The sequence below is a fragment of the Lasioglossum baleicum genome, chromosome 1 (genome assembly GCF_051020765.1).
Source record: "Lasioglossum baleicum chromosome 1, iyLasBale1, whole genome shotgun sequence".
NCBI lineage: Eukaryota > Metazoa > Arthropoda > Insecta > Hymenoptera > Halictidae > Lasioglossum > Lasioglossum baleicum.
Genome location: NC_134929.1, coordinates 13,834,783 through 13,851,346, shown reverse-complemented (window position 1 = coordinate 13,851,346; position 16,564 = coordinate 13,834,783). Strand labels below are relative to the sequence as shown.

General features: G+C 43.6%; 1 protein-coding gene across 1 annotated transcript in view; it reads right to left on the bottom strand.

Annotated features, from left to right (window-relative positions):
- Positions 1-1,283: 1,283 nt before the first annotated feature.
- The window catches only part of Mthl1 (adhesion G-protein coupled receptor methuselah-like 1), a 220,804-nt gene continuing 205,523 nt past the window's right edge, over positions 1,284-16,564 (bottom strand). The window contains exon 7 of the mRNA XM_076434813.1: positions 1,284-7,316. Within this exon, the coding sequence (XP_076290928.1) occupies positions 6,983-7,316 (334 nt within the window). The 3' untranslated portion in view covers positions 1,284-6,982. The remainder of the gene's footprint in view (positions 7,317-16,564) is intronic.

Genomic DNA, 16,564 nt, shown 5'->3' with positions numbered 1-16,564 from the left:
TTGGTGCGACATACCGATGCGCGTTCCATCCGCGACCGTCGCGATGTTAAATTCAACATTGGATTTTCCGCTGCGGGACCGCGTGCACGCACGTAAATTACGCGATGGCACGCGGCACTGGATAATCGGCCGAGCCATTGCTCGAACGATTGCGGATTTTCTCCAGGAACGACCATAGTCGTCGGTCGTCTCTCCTTCTTCCTCGCTGGAGAACACACGTTCGGTCTCTCAGGTGCTGTCCGCACGATTCGCGCGATCCTCAAGCTTCACCTTAACTCTATGCCTCTATACTGGCAAGCTACCGAGTACACTACCGCTCAAAACCATTTGATCAGACGACAATCCAATGAATTCCAAGATTCATCGATTTTATCGGTGCTGCAGAACTTTATTCAATTTTTCCGCGGCGCTCAAGATGGTGTCTCCATCTTATTCAACTTTTGTATCATAACTCGACTGTATGGTTCATCATTGCAACCTGTAAACGTTCTACATCAATTGTAAGAAACTGAAGCTGAAAATAAATTTCAGTCTTTTGTAATAAGCTGTATAAAATATCAATTCTTGCAGTCTTTTACTGTTTTACTGGCTCAATTTCACTAAACAGTGAACAGTTCGTATGATCGGAAAGAAACGGTGCAAGATCGATTAGAAAACATATAGCATATGTTGTCTCTTATTCTCTGTTTTCCTAGAAATTGACTGTCGTGACTCTGACCAACTATTTCTGAGCGATAGTGTACGCACAAATGCGCGTGTATACCAGCTACCCTAGAGCTATCGATTCAAATCGTGTACTTACCAGAGACGCTCGCGTACATCTCGCAGGATAACGCAGCTATCTCGGCAATATCAACAGCGCTACGCCTAATACATTACCGTTCATCTTATTGTTCGTACGCCAACAACGTCTACTCCGAATAAATTAGTTTAAGGCTACGGGTGTCCCTTGGCTTAGGTTATCTTAACTACCTGACTAACTATCCGCCGACTACGACGGACGTTACGTTAATGTACACTGGGGTCCGATCGACCAGCAGATCCTACAGACTCGAGCGATCATCGCAGAGTTACTATATTCTTATTGCTTTAAGCCTCCTTTTTATTACATCATTATTACTTTTTATTCGTTAAGAAATTAAGTTTATTAGGTGCACCAACCAATGGATTAAAAAGGAAACTGGTACAACTTGCTCCGACTGAATGACTTTAAACGATGACGTACAGCAGTCTTGCACTATTGAATAATGAATCGTGCTTTTTAATATTCTGTAAGGTGTCTCTAAAAGATGCATAAAGTTCACATTTATATGAACGGATTTATATGAAGACATCTCCCTGCCATTTTCATTTTAAAAAATGTCAGTAGCACGTCACAGGTAAAAGCTAAAAACGTAGGTGCTAATGATTAATGCAGTCGATTTAAATTAATTATGTTGAGCTGAAAGTGTACTATTCAATAATTAATCATTCTTTTTGTCGACTAGACTGCGGATTTGATGCATTTGTACCACGGTGGTCACCAGTAATTTGCTTAAAAACGATTGTTATAAACTTTGTGGCACTGAATAGTAATTTATTCGTTCTGAAATGAACTAAACTTAAAGTGTAGAAGCACAAACTTCGTTGTCAAGTAACTAATAATAATTAGTAATTCTACCATTTTAATTTACGAGAATCACAGCGGCAGATTAGAGATCGAGCAACTGGATTGGATATCGGTGCAACTAATAAACTTCATTTCAAGCTTGTGTTCGGCGTGCCATTGTCCATGTTGGCAGCCGATTGTCCGCAAAATGGCGCGTAGCCCCGCGGTCTATGGGACCTGCCGGTGTTGTCGGACGCCTAATAATAACTTACAGATTTAGTGGGCCGTTAGAGCAGCGTTATCGTCGAATTATCGCGATCCAACGTCCGCAGTAATTATACACGTAATACAATGACGAGTGAATACTATCTACAAGGATGCGATGGCGAGCGGCGATCAACGGAGGACGAAAACGCGCTGCGACGGGTTCGTGGCCGGGCGTCCATCTTGGACAGATGGATCGTGGGAGACGTTTAATTGATCCTTGATCCAGAAGACGAGAAAGTTCCCCGACGATTAAGTGCCACGCGGCGACCGTCGCCGTGCGATGTCGCGCATTGTTCGCCGCGATTATACACAGCGAAAGGGGATTTGTAACGAAGTTACAGCTCGTTAATACACTAATTACACGGTGCCGTTCGCACGCTCGCATTGTCACGCGATTAACTCGCAACAGCTACAACCTGGCACGCACTAGACGCACGCAACGCGAGGACGGGGACGTCGTCGACGTCTCTCTCTCTTTTGATTCCCCGAGCTGGAAAATTTCCTGGTTCTCCGTCATCGTCATTAAACGCGAACGACGCCCCCGTCCGCTCTCACATTCACACCGAAGAAGAAAAGGAACTAAGGAGGCTTGTGAAACGATCCGCTCCCGCTCGAGGACCGTGTGCTTTTTGTCTAAACGGCAGCCTTTTTCCGATTTTTTAAATGTTTTTTTTTTGTTAGGCTTTGTTCGCGGTTTTGGAGGATCCTCGAATGGAAATGGAAAGTTTTGACTACCATGAGCGATGGGTGCGCGCGGCTCAGTTTCTTGGGTGCACCTGAAGAAACATATGACGACGATTTTACTCTTTGCGGCTGGTTCGTGCCGCTCGTCAAAAGGCCACGCACGTGTTGCTTGACGAATAGCAAAACTCGAGCGCGGCGTTATTAAGTCTACATAGAGGTTTTATGCGGTGCGTGCGATCGCTGGCCACTTCCGATCACGTTCGCCGCGAATTCGATACGGAAATCGATACCGACGCTTGTTTCTTATACCTGTCTTTCTCGCTGGTGGGGCGCGGCGAGCTATTACTCCACGCGGTTTTCAAACTTCGCGATCCCGACAGGGTCGGGATTTCGAACGTGACCCCATCGACGAGCTACCGTGATTAATTAACCCCTCGAGAGCTCGTTAAACTACGAACTTACTTATATCATTACTTCGCGGGATAGACGGGTATGAAATGCCGTTAAAAATTGCTTTCTCTTAAGAAACTTGCCATTTCGTATAGAGGGCCATTCTTTCTTTGTCGGGCCATTTTTGCATTCAATTCAAACTGTAAAGCTCGCTTGTAAAAATTTTATATAGAGATTTTTTTGTGGAACTATTTTTGCAGTCGATTCCAATAGGACAATTTGTTACACACATCTAACCCTTATACATAATTTGAGTTGGTATAAGGACGTTCTCTGTTGGGTCATTGTTGTAATCAATCAAATGATTTATTAGATCCATTTGTCACAGAGGAACAAGAAAAGTTCGGTAGTGAAGAAAAACGAGAGACAACCGAGGATCATCTTGTTACCATTAACATTGTAAAAAGTACAAAATACGGTATGAAAAGTGAAGTACGCTCGTCTAAAATTGGCAGTGTGGCAAATTATTTTATTGTGCATTGTTTCCCGATGCTTACGTCGTCAATCCTTGAGTTCAAGGTGCACTGAAAATGGTACCCACGACAGGGAGCGACTCGAAGGAAGAATTGAAGATAAAGAGTGTACCGAGGGTAGTTTTTGTTCGAAAGGTTAACTATGCAGACGACGGATAAGATCTCTGGCGAATATAAACGGAAGTTGCAGGCCGGATATCGCGGCTCGAGAGAGAAATGTTAATCTCGCGCGGCCGCACGCGCTGAACGCGAGAACCGAGAGGAGATTTCACTTGGTCTCGCCTGGTTCTCCATTGTATACAATTCGGCACGTTGAACACCACATTTGGAAGGCATTTCCGAAGGCATTGAATTCCTAGAGTGTATTGTCACGAGTTCGAGTCGATTATGCCCTGACCTACCTACGTGTACGTCACCGCGGATGCGTGACTCACGTTAACAGTTGAAGGAAACAGAAGTGTATATCGTTCAACGGGGAAAAGAGGAACGAAAAAGGACTCGCCCGTTGACAGATTGCGAACGGCTCGTCGTTCGCGGTTTTCGTCGGATCACGGTGTCCCCTGAGTAAAATCTCGAAAATCTGCGGTATGAAAAGTACAAAAACATGGTTCTCGCAAATCGTATACGATGTCGCTTCGTTGTGCTTCCGGTGGACACTCTGTACTCGAGTCGACCGATTCAAGTACTACTTTCGATTGTTTACGAAACAGAAAAATAATTCAAGGCTACAAGCGCACCTGTGTGCTATTGCTTTACTAGACTGTGAAACTATATATATATATGTATATGCAATCTCAAAGAAACATAAATCAAATAAAAATTGACTTTCTTCGCAAATGGTTAAAACAAACAGAACAATACTTACTTTGATCACATTCCTCATTATTATAATTTACTTAATAACTTACGCATAAAGTTCAGCAGTCCGATAACCATTGTTCTCATCCCTCTTTGCTTTGAGTACTAACTAACAATAAGCGAAAACTAAAATCATATCCGTCTATTCGTAAAAAGCTACAAGGGATAGAACCAGCATATACCGTGCAATCTTCGTTAATAAAACAACATAAAGGGCTTTCTATCATTCTCGTAAAATAAAGAAAAGATACCACGAAGGTCTGCATAAAGCAATATCGAAGAAACAAGCTCGGTTCGGTGTGTCTCGAGTACAGAATTACTGACGCGATCGCCGAGTACCTCGTCTATTGCGAAAGCTGTTTGCTAATTGTTTTCAAGTCTTGTTATCGAAATCGACGGTTGGCAGTGAGCGGATATTCTCCCGGAACGGGACGGCTGTGGAGAGCGGTCGTAAAAAACGTGATCGCGCAAGAAATCGTGCACGCCGGGATGAAACCATGAATGGATTACGCCCGATAAGCCCGGCAGGAAAGTACGCGGAATCGGGTTATTTAACGAGTAATCGATAAGCCCGATCGATGACGAGGTTTGCCGGTGTAAAACTCCGGACGTCGCGCATGCCAATGCCAGAGGATTCCCCCTCGAACGCGACTGTGTCGATGCAAATTTATGCTAAAGAAAATTGAAGCGCGATCGTTCGCGGCTTCGAGCGCGCCCGATGAATAATGAAGCCCCAGGCCGAAAGTAGACACCATGGGATAGCACGATTTTCTACGGAGCGTAGTGTGAAACGGGGGTCAAGGTCGATCTGCTTTTTCCCCTTGGAAATTTCATCCTGATAGGAATGAGAGGTGAGCAGCTCAAAGCAAACTAGTTGCGAAATATAAAAAAGATGGTAAACTGGTCTGGCTATTTCATTCTGAAAAATTGGCACTTTACCTACAGCACGAATAATCAATGGAAGTTTTAAGGGGAACGAATAATGAACACCTCGGTAACGACGATCTACCCTTACGATTGCCAGTTTCTTCCAAAAATTCTCCAAATTTTGAAACAGTATCGATATAGTGCAGGAACATCGTCCACGAAAGATTAATATCACCGCCAACGCTGCAAATACTTTCATCTTAATATACTCAACAATTCAGGCGCCGGTTCAACATTGACAGCTGAATAAATTATTTCTCTGATCTACAACGTTTATAAAAAGTGACTTGCACCTAATAAAGAACTTCGTTTCTGAAAAAAAAACGGCAAATATAAACGATTTCGCGAACGAGTTGTTCAATCTCAATTTCTTCCAAGATCCCGACCGTAGCGATTAAAACTCGATTTCCCCGAACGTAGCAATCGTTCGTCGAATGCGAATTCTGACCACGGCCTGGACGGGCCGAGTCATTGCGTAAAAACAAACGAGAAAGAAAGGAAGCCGGATCATTGCTCTCGACGGTCGTCGATCATCGTTACCGTTGCTGGAAGAGAAATGCTCACCCCGAATCAGGACCGACCTCGACTGGCGCCGTTTATTAATAACATTCGAACAAAGTAGCGTTTCGTATCGGGCACGCGTCGTCTCATTAGTTCCCCCGTTTATAAATACCCGATCTTCATCGTTCGATTGCGGGTAGAGGTGTGCGAGAACCCGAAAATATCGAGCCGGGACGGGTCGAAAATTTTTCTCGTTACCAGGGCGGGTTCTCGGATCCAAAATGTTGGGAATTTCGACACATTCGAGACTCCCAAGATTTTCGAGAACCCGACCCGGCCCGATCGTCAGATTCCCGCGAACAACTCCAATTGCGGGCGACGAGGTCGACGATGCACGAATTACGGTTCGAACCCGAGGAACAAGAGAGACCAGGTCCCCGGGGAAGGTTGAACCTGGTCTCTATGAATATTTGTGGCATCGCGTTGTTTTCTCCGCTCTCCCATTGTGTTCTACCGTGACAATGAACTATTCAACGTGACAGGCTCTCGGCGTGTGTCGCATTCCCCGCGGCCCGGTCCACGGGGACAGTCGTCTGCGACAGTCGACGCATTCTTCGCGGGGACTTCTGTCGTCAAGGTCGACGACCTCGGGCGCTAGGAGCCTCCGAGTCGAAGCCTACATCCGAGTACAGCTGCCTCGGAGAGTCTCTCTCGATCGCTTGAAAAGTCGTCCGGAACCAAGGTTCACGGTCTTCGAGGTCGTCGACCCGGCTCGGTGGTTGGCTATCGAGCATCCAGCATAAGCGTCGCCGATCGGTGTTGATCGGTATTGTTCTGGGAGGATCCGATAACGGCCGGGTTGTAAACTGAAAATCCTGCCTTCCTCGACCTATCGTCGCGACCCCTACACGTCTACGCGCCTCTACGTTCCGGTGGGAACGCTCGTATCGCTTCGTATACTGTGTTCTCTTCCGGTCTCCTAGCCTGATCAACCGCGGCTAACTTCCGCGTCTGGCTTTGGGCGTCTATCTCTTCGTGGACGAGCTCTGCGCCTCGTCCTCTGGATCCCGTCGATCGGCTGTTTATTGATGATAGGCCGCAGACCCGATCCACGGGAGACATAGAGCTTCCTGCAAGCGATCAGAAGATTCCCGCTAAATCACCATGGCGGGAAAAGCCAGTCTCTCTGTCTCTCTCTCTTTCTCTTCTCTCTCACTCTCTCCTCCCTCTTTCTCTAACAGATGGTCTCCAACGGGGCTGTCTTCGTGCTCGGATTCTGGGTGACGCTGTCCCCCATGCTGGGCATCCCGTGGCTGGTCGTGCTCAGACCGTTACCCTGCCTTCCGGCGTTCGTTCGCGGATTCCTGTTGCACAGCCTCTTCAAGGCAGCACGCACTTGCGGCTGGCAACCAACAACCACGAAGATCAACACGCCCTGGAAGGCGTTTATCAGATCCGTGAAGTACCAGATGTACTGCGGCCCGCCGACTACCCACGACACCACGTCCGCCACCCAGGTAACGCCCATCACCACCACTAGCTTCATGCAGACGCGTCCCAACGCCGCTCTGGAATCAAAGAAATGATCACTGTTAATGATACAATCGCTATTACGAACAACAAGACGCTTATAACTATGTATTTTGCTTCATATCTAGGATGTCAAACTAGACGAAAGATTTGTACAGTAAAGTGACGAAAAACAACTTCTTCCGAGTTCGATATAGCCTATTCTGTGCGAACAGTATGCAGATGAAGAGATTATCGTTGGATATGATCGTCAATCGTTCGCTAATTACTCGCATAAACGCCGCCAAGATTCCAGCAAGCGAGCTCCTACATGAATTTTTCATTGTCCAGTCGCGGTAACAAGCGACCGCCGACTGTCCCAACATTATTTTGCCCAATGAAAAGCGCACCTGTTCCAGTTTGATTCGCGCATTATCGAGTAGCATGAGCGGAGCCAACGAATTTCCGGCTCGAAAAACCGGCGCTCGATTCAATTAGCACAGCGTTCAATTACGACGGGCATAAATCAGACCCGGCAAACGTATCCGTTTGTTCGGCATGACACGTTGTGCCGCGCGCGCGTAATGTATGCATCGCATTGTGGTCGAAGTCAAAGCATTATTAATACGTTCCGGCAGAACATTCGCGACCCGTTACGGTGTCGTGTGTCGGGAAATTATGGCGTTATGAAGGTTACACTGAATCCCCGTTCTGGTTACCTTCCATCACAGTTTCCACGTCCTCCTGACAGTTGCTCATTACCAACCCCTCGGAGAAGCAGCACTTTTCCTCGAACCTTTTACGAGTCTTTACCGTTCACTCTATTATGCTTCTGAACTACAGAAACTTTTCACACGACGAGCTGGACGTCTGGAGATCCCGCAATTATTCCCCTTCCGAATAGAAAACCGTCAATCAATGACAGAACCGCAATCGTAAATATTTCAGGAGTTGGAAAAGTTCTCTTGAAAGCGTCGTTCCGAGAATCGTAATATTCTGGGTGAAATATTCAAAAGTACTGCAAAGGGGAGACGGATATGGATATGTATTTGCACGGCAATTGTCCATTTATGATATTACAGTAATTCGTTTATTTATTCTATACTCCAGTGGGTTTATACTTCCGAGTTTATTTCGATTTTTCAGGCCATTTTGGAGTAAGTACCGAGATATCTTCACAATTAATGTTTATTATTGGACATTTCCATTCAAAGTATCAATGGAAAATTATACAGCCTACACATTTCAATAAATAAATGTCATTTAAATTAAAATCTTTTTATATGCCAATAGAATTGTCCGAATCGATTTTAACATCTTTTTGTTTTATTTTTTGATTGCAGGACTCTAACGCAGCTTCTCATCCTCCCAACAAGTAGTGAGTGAATAAACAACTGTCTTTATTATTATTCTATTTCTTTGGTAGATGATTTTGACGAGTAAGTACAGTGAGAACGCCAGGCTTTCCCGCGGGTAGTACATAATCTGTTTCTCAGCAAGGTATCGTCTTTCTGTACGACGCGTTTTTTAAAAATAAATTAACAATTTCGATAATTTAATCTCCAACTTACGAGAAGATAAAAGTCTTTCGTAATTTAGCGTATAATTACTAGACTGCGGATCTTTATGCAAAATAAAAATTGTCTGCGTCGATTTCAAGAAATAGAAACCAAATAGAATACTATTTTCTTCCTTAATCGTTTTAATAGATGAGAAATAATATATTGACATCATTAATTTCCAAAATTTTCCTACAAATTTCGAATTTCATCTACACAATTCTAACACAACCTATAAATGCATGAAGATCCGCAGTCTAATAATTACTAGAGTCGCTTTGCGTGTGCTAATATATTTATATTTAAATAATATATTTGCGCCGCCTCCGAAAAGATTGTATTCTATTTAAGTTTGTGTGTATTCACATAAATTAAATGGAAATTATTTCATTCTTTTTAGTGCGTTTTTTCGAAGTCGGTTTAATTTTTTTTTAAAAAGTTTTTTTTTCAAACTTTTTCTCTTCTCGATAAGTAGGTGTAAAATCAAACTTTAATAACAATTTTCTTTGTTGTAAACAATTTTGCGGCAAGTTTCTCTTGGAAATGTCCACCGATCCAGAGGTGTAGATTCACCCCTACGACGGATGACCATTAATGTTTATACACCCTGTACGTTTACCCTATAAATATCAAACAAATGATAAAATGCAGATAAGAATGGTGTAGCAAGTCCATTCTACCAAGTCTCGGGGCTGATCCTCGGCAAGGTCTGTGGTAAATTCAACAGGGCGGCGATAACGATTCGCGTACAAGTTCGAAAGTGATTCGGGCTCCCTAAATATATCGTATCTGGGCGGAGGCGGCGGACGGGTGGGTTCTCGGATTATGAAAGTCAAATCAGCGAGGCGGACGTACGGGCGCGTAAAGTTTGACCGGGCTATTACGCGTCTGGCGATCGACCGGCGGCACAATGGAGCTTCGAAACGCGACACGGGATGGATTTTCAACCGGATGCAGGGATTGTTGTGTTGTGTGCAACGGTTGCTTGTTATTCCGCTCGTGGAATCGCTCGCTTGGGTTCGACGCGTGTGTTCGCGGGTTTCGATTTTACATGATCCGGTGTAAACCATCTTTTAACCAAAACTGGTCCGCGAACGGCGGCCCATGCTCGGACAAAATCGCGCTCTGGTCCGATTCTATTACTCACGGTCGAACACGTGTGTCGTTCCGCGGCGGATATATGCATGTACGACGATATTATGCCGTTGCAGAACGACCGTGTAAAATCGAAAATCAAACAACGCCGGCCCCGGACCCCGTATCCCGGTGAACTAATGGAAATATTGCCCGGCGATTAAACCACAGACCACGCGGCCTGTTTTATTATTGATCCGGTTTTTATACGAGCGAATAATCCCGCGGTCGACCGGTTATTATTCGAATGAAAGTTTCATCGGCCCGGAACCCCTGAAAAATTCATCGGACCGAGCGGGAGCGCGGCCCGTACCTGGACAAAACCGATCGAAACATCGAAACATTCGACGATGCAACAATATGCAAGAAGAATTAATTAGATACTAGACTCGGCTCGAGGTTCAAGAAGCATCCACGTGGCAAGACTATAAATGGAACCGTTAACTTCCTGAACCCTTCATTGCACGAATCAAAAGTATTCATTCGCTCGTGTTAACACACACATTTCTTCTAACAATTTACTCTATTTAAGATTTAATTTCAGATACTCTTCGCAGCGGTAGACTCAGGTACTGTATGCAATTGGAAACTTACAAATGTGTGTGCATACAGGGATGGGAGCTTACGAGGGATGGCGAGATTTGAATTTAAACAGCAACGTGTCGCCTGACTCGATCTCGGGATCTTCGAGTTTCAAGTTGCTCTGCGGAAAATAGACGAGAAGAAAGCCGATTGCGACGGCCGTGGTAGAAAAAGAAGAAATACCCCATCGTCATCGAGGTGCAACGACCAATGGCAGGCGAAAGTGGATCATTCGCGGCAGACAGTCGCTTGTATTTTTATTCGATGCTTCAAATTAATGCCACTCTATCCGCTTGGGAAAGAAGGCTCGTGGATCCACCGACGAGTTAATTGACGTAACGAGACAGAAGGAGGGTGGATATGGATTGTTAGCGTCTCTGCCGAGATCGGAAATATCGACGGCATTAATAACAGAGGAAAAGGAAAAAATGATCGCCGGGAAAACGTCGCAGACAGTCGACAATATATAGCCTACGATCGCTTGTTACTCTCGATATAATGCGACGGATATTTATTTAATGGTGAGCGTTTTGTCTAGACGACGCTATAAAACGGATATTCTTCGCGAGCCGGCGAAATCAGCGAAAAACTGCACATGGAAAAGTGTGTACTTGTGTTACGGTTGCATGTGTGGGATCTGGAGGAGCGTGTGTATGCGAGGATCACGTTGCGCGAAGTTTCCGATATATTTATACATATCGAATCAACTTTCGTGGATTATCAGAAATCGATGGGACCCGACTGTCTCCGCGAGTCGAACGAAAAAGAGGAAACCATTGATAAAACAACAGGGAACACGGGCGATTTGGCGAACTTATTTTGCAGGATCTTGCAGCCTAACTGTTTAACAACGTCACTGTAAAAGTTTAAGTTAGAATTCATAATTATCGTCAAAGTTATCGACTAGAGAAGTGCATATTTCAGGTCGCTTCCGTGGAGACTACGTTGTCGGGGGTTTTGCATTATTAAGAAGAAACTAATGGAACAACCACCAAGCGACTTGAAATTTTAACTATATCTTAACAAAGAATTCTATAATTGTCTGACCTGAAATCAGGCCACTTGGTTGCATAGATGTCGTTTTTAACGTCAAAAATCCAGATATTACTTGGATAAAGAAATTCACGCAGCGTCCTAACCTACCGTACATAAAAACTGTATTTATGAACAAACCGAACAGAAAAAATTTATATAAAAGCATATGTGAAGTTTCAGATTGCATGATTCTACCTTTTATGAAAGCATTCTTTTGCAAAGAAATGCAGATTTGATGTTTTTGTTCGTTTGAACTTCGGATAAGCGATCGAGAGTAATGTAGTCACAGTCCTGTTGACGTTGGAACAACAATAATGTTAGTGAGCGAGGTCGGTAATTTTCGCCACGACTTCCGGCCACGGTTACGTCTAGCCAGAAGCATCCCCGAAGCCAACGAAAACACGAGTTTACGATCGCGGGAACCTCGAAGAGCGGAAACGTTCCGGGCCGGAGTCTCGTGGCTGCATCTCGCGGGACAAGCATCATACGACATGACGACGGTTATAGCGCGTGTTTTATCACGTTCAACCTTGTCGCCTCTGGCACGGGCGTAACTCAAAAGCGGTCCCTTTGAGCCGGATCTCTCGCTTTATTCGCAGCGCGTTTATTTTCGCGGCGATGCTGCAACTTTTAAACCGTGACCGTTCTAGACACGGTGTAACATTCGCGGAGGAGCGGCGAGTTTCATTTCCGAACCTTGAAACTGTTGCTTGTGCCACTGCTGACATTGTGGAGCATGCGGCGCGAGCTGATAGTGCATTCAGTCGACAAGGGATCAAGGGACGAGGGAAAAGTCCATTCATTTTTTAAGGCTGCGGATCTTTAGGCAAGATAAAAATTGTCTTCTTCAATTACGAGAAGTAATCTTGTTAACAAGAACAATTGTTCTCTTAATCATTTTAACACTAACAAGGAGAGATCACAGTGCTGGGATCGTCGATTTTAATGAAACTTTATCTGCTGAATCTAGAGCAAACATAAGCAGGCCAATTAATGTGAAATAATTTTTTTTTAATTCGTACAAATGTGTGCATGTAAGAAATTATATTTTCTGGAGATTTAAAATATTTAACTTGAATTTTCAGTGCACTCTTCACATTTAACACTAAACCTACCGAGAGTTAAAAGTAACTGGAACATGTTCCCTTATTAAAATGACAAGATCGATTTTATTTAGACTTTGTGCGGCTCCTATTGGAATGCTCTACTAAAGATATCTATATAATCATTTCTATTATTTCAATAATTGCAACAAAACAATAAAATTTTAGATATATCATTTTTTCATGAAATGGAACAATGCTGGTGGACGGCGTGCTCAAAATTTCATAGTTGGAAAGTATTGTCCACCCTACTGCACAGTGAACAAAGAGAAGCTGAGCGTAGGGAAACATCGTGTTAACATAGATCCGCGGATCAGCCTTGACAGAGATCGGAAACAATTTCTATTTTTGCGTGCGGTATTTATTTGTGCACCCTGAAAAAGATTCTACGCGCTCGTTTCTAACGCGGACTTCGTCATGCATACAGGCTCACGGATCTTCTGAAAAACAGTCTGACCCTCGTCTTATTCTTCAACCGAGACAGTGTTTCCAATCGGATTTAGTATAAGTGTATTTGAGAACATCGTCGATGCAAATGCACACGAAATTCTTTCAGGATTCGGATGAATATGAATATTCTGTTGAAATTTTACCAGGCGAGGCACATTAAAAATGCGAGGTCGTTTATGTTGGTCCGATAAAAGACGGTCCGGACGATTTCTCAAAGTGTACTGGAGCTGTTGAAAATATAATGCATCGAAGCGGCATGAGATATGCTTCAATGCTGGATAATTGATCGTTTACAAAAATAGTGGTCAGTATAGTGAAAATCTCGCGATATTAAATGATGCAATTAAATTATATTTCTTGCATCCCTATTTCTTTCACGTGTTTCAATTGATAACATTCAATACTTTACGTTATCATACAGAAAAGAAGACTTGTTATTTCTTTACAATTTTAATATTGGGTTGGAACGAAAGTTCGTAGTGTTTATAAGTTAGAATCGAATGCTAAAGTTCAGATATTTATTCATAGATTTATTCAGTAACATATTTTCCATTCTGTTCTATTACTTTTTGCCATTTGCGAGATAACTTCTCGTGTTATTGAATAAACATATGAATAAATACCTCACTTTTATCTTCGATTCTTAATTTGAAAACGCTGCGAACGTTCATTACAACCCAATACATGGAAAATAATATATTTAAATTTCTCCTACTCCAGTTCGTTATGAATGTGTAAAATGCACAGTTGCGTTGCAACACAAATAATTATCTCATCACTTCCTGACGAGGTAGAGAATTGTCTATAAAAATGTAAATCCGCGGAAGCATCTGCTACAAAATACAAGATCAAACTGTGTATTATACAGGGTGTCTCAGCTGAAGGAAGCCACCTAAATATCTCCTTTAATTTTAATGGCACAAAAAAAATATTTATGGCATAATTTAAATGGTATCGAAGGAGGAATATCATAGAAGAACAATTTTTTTGTCCGGTCATTTTTTTCATAGTTTTTTCAACGGCATCGTTATTTTTTATCGGGAAAACCTACTCTTTTCTTTATTCCATCTTGTTAATGACTTAAGCATATTCAAATGTATTTTTTCAGCCGCTATAAGATGGAACAAAAAAAATGAGTTTTCCCGATAAAAAAATAACGATGACCTTGAAAAAACTATGAAAAAATAACCGCACAAAAGAAATTGTTCTTTTATGATATTCCTCCTTCGATATCGTTTAAATTATGCCATAAATATTTTTTGTGCCATTAAAAATAAAGGAGATACTTAGGTGGCCTCCTTTATCTGAGACACCCTGTATACATATACGTAGGTATATATTATACAGTATGTACACACAAAGTCTGTGTGCACACGAAGATTCTGAAGCAGCTTGTTCAGAAGTGATCGACAAATCGCGCGACACGTGGAGACGACGGTAATTTTTCCGGCAGCTTTCTCTGTCCGCCCTGTGGTTCTCTTACGAGCTGAATATTCCTATCAGAATAACGCGGTATCACATAAAAAAGAGCCTGGTCTCCCCGAAATTACGTATGGGGTTAGAAAACCAGGGGGCGACCGTAGGAAACGAATACGAGAGATACAGAGAATCTGTATCCGCCATTATGGCGGCCGTATCCCGTATGGAAACGAGGCGAAACGAGAAACGAAAAGGAACAGACAGGAGGAGAGAGGGAGACGGCGAGAGGGAAATGGTAGAGGCTCGGGCCGAAAGAGAATCGCAAATTGAGATCGTCAATATCAATTTCGTGCGCGGGACGAGAGGGAGCAAAGGTGGCACGCAGGGACCCCGTGAACGAATGGAAAATAACGATTCGATGCCTGATATCTGTCGGCGCGCGGCCCTGATAAAATAAATTCTCCTTTGAGCTCCGTCGCTCTATAAAAAGGCTCGGCGCGCGGCGGCACGCTCGCATAAATATCCGAAAAAATGTGATTCGTCAAACGGCACTCGTCGTCGCGGCGACTCGTTGCGAAAAAGAGCACAGTCGCGCGAGGGTCCACCGGGGAAGATAATATTTTTTTTCGCATCGATCTGAAAATTTTCTCCGGGAATTTCACGATGGTTTACGACTATTCCGTGTGCGTATCTTTGCCGTTGTTTAAAGCGTTCGACGAGCGTCGGCGCAGACGCGATTGTAAACCGTGAGTTTCATGAAGCAGGATTTCGAAAACGGCCCGCGTGAATCATCGTCCTCGCCCGGCCAAGGTAATTGCCGACCCGAAACCGGACTGTTGACCATTTTGTAACAATACCAGGCTACGGAAAGGAAAGTCCGATCAGTCTGATATAGTCCTGTTTGTTGGGAATCGCTTAGCTTTGAGTCGCTTGGCTTGGACAATGTGTGTCGGGCCATTTCTCGGCTATTTTACCAAAGCTTTCGAATGTCTCACAGTGCGCGTGAATGTCAATCTAGTGGGTGAAAACTATTCAGCATTATTTTACGATTTAAAGCCATAGTAAAGTAGGTCATTGAATTCGTCTTGACGTTAAATACAATAATACGTAATAAAAAATACATAGTAGCATCGAAAAAATTTAGGTGGCCATCACTTTTTATTAAATCGCTGTGCGGCGGCCGTCTGCGACAGCCGTGACGAAACAAGGGAAAAACAATGGATCTCATAATTTGTCTGTATAGCTTATGATTCCAGCTTCCAATTGAGGTAAAAATTAACAGTGTATAAAGTGGTATAATGTGTTCAAAGTCTGGCTGAAGTTTGGAATAGAGATAAAATTACATGTGCTAACTATTATGGAGGTTTTGTGTGTGTGGAAACTTGATATGAAATTTCTTAGGATGATACTTCTCGACAGTCAACGCATTAAACAAATAGATCGAATTAAAATACAGGGTCATAAAGAGACAAGAGATTCTGCAGTGTCTAAGCTAAAAATCTTGAGGAGCTCACGAGGGTGAACCAACGCAACGGCGCCAGCAATATCAAAAAGGATTTAGTGTCCCAGTACAGGGTGTACACATTTCACCGATAAGCATCTCTATTTAACGCTCCAGCAGACTATCCTGTCCAAAATCGCGGGTGGTCAGTTATCTCGCTAATCAGACAAGCTTCCCGTATCTCTCGATCGTTCTAGTAAAAAATGGTTACTCTCGATCGTTCCAGCAAAAGTGACCTCCCCTTCAGTCTCCAGGTTTAAGCTGAATATCGATCCCTTCCGTTCACCCCGATCTAGTTATAAATACCGAAATCAACGCTCGTCAATCGTCATCTTTGTCCGCGTAAGTTCGCAGGCATTGGGATTCCGTAGGACCATAGAAGCGGATGTCCCGAGGCTGAGCGCGTTCGATGATCCCGATTATCCGCGGGGAACGTCTCGGATGGAACAAGTTATCCTTGATGTTTATCGGCCCCGAGCGTTGTCCTTCGCGCCGAAATAAAGCATCGTTCGCGTCCGCGCGCG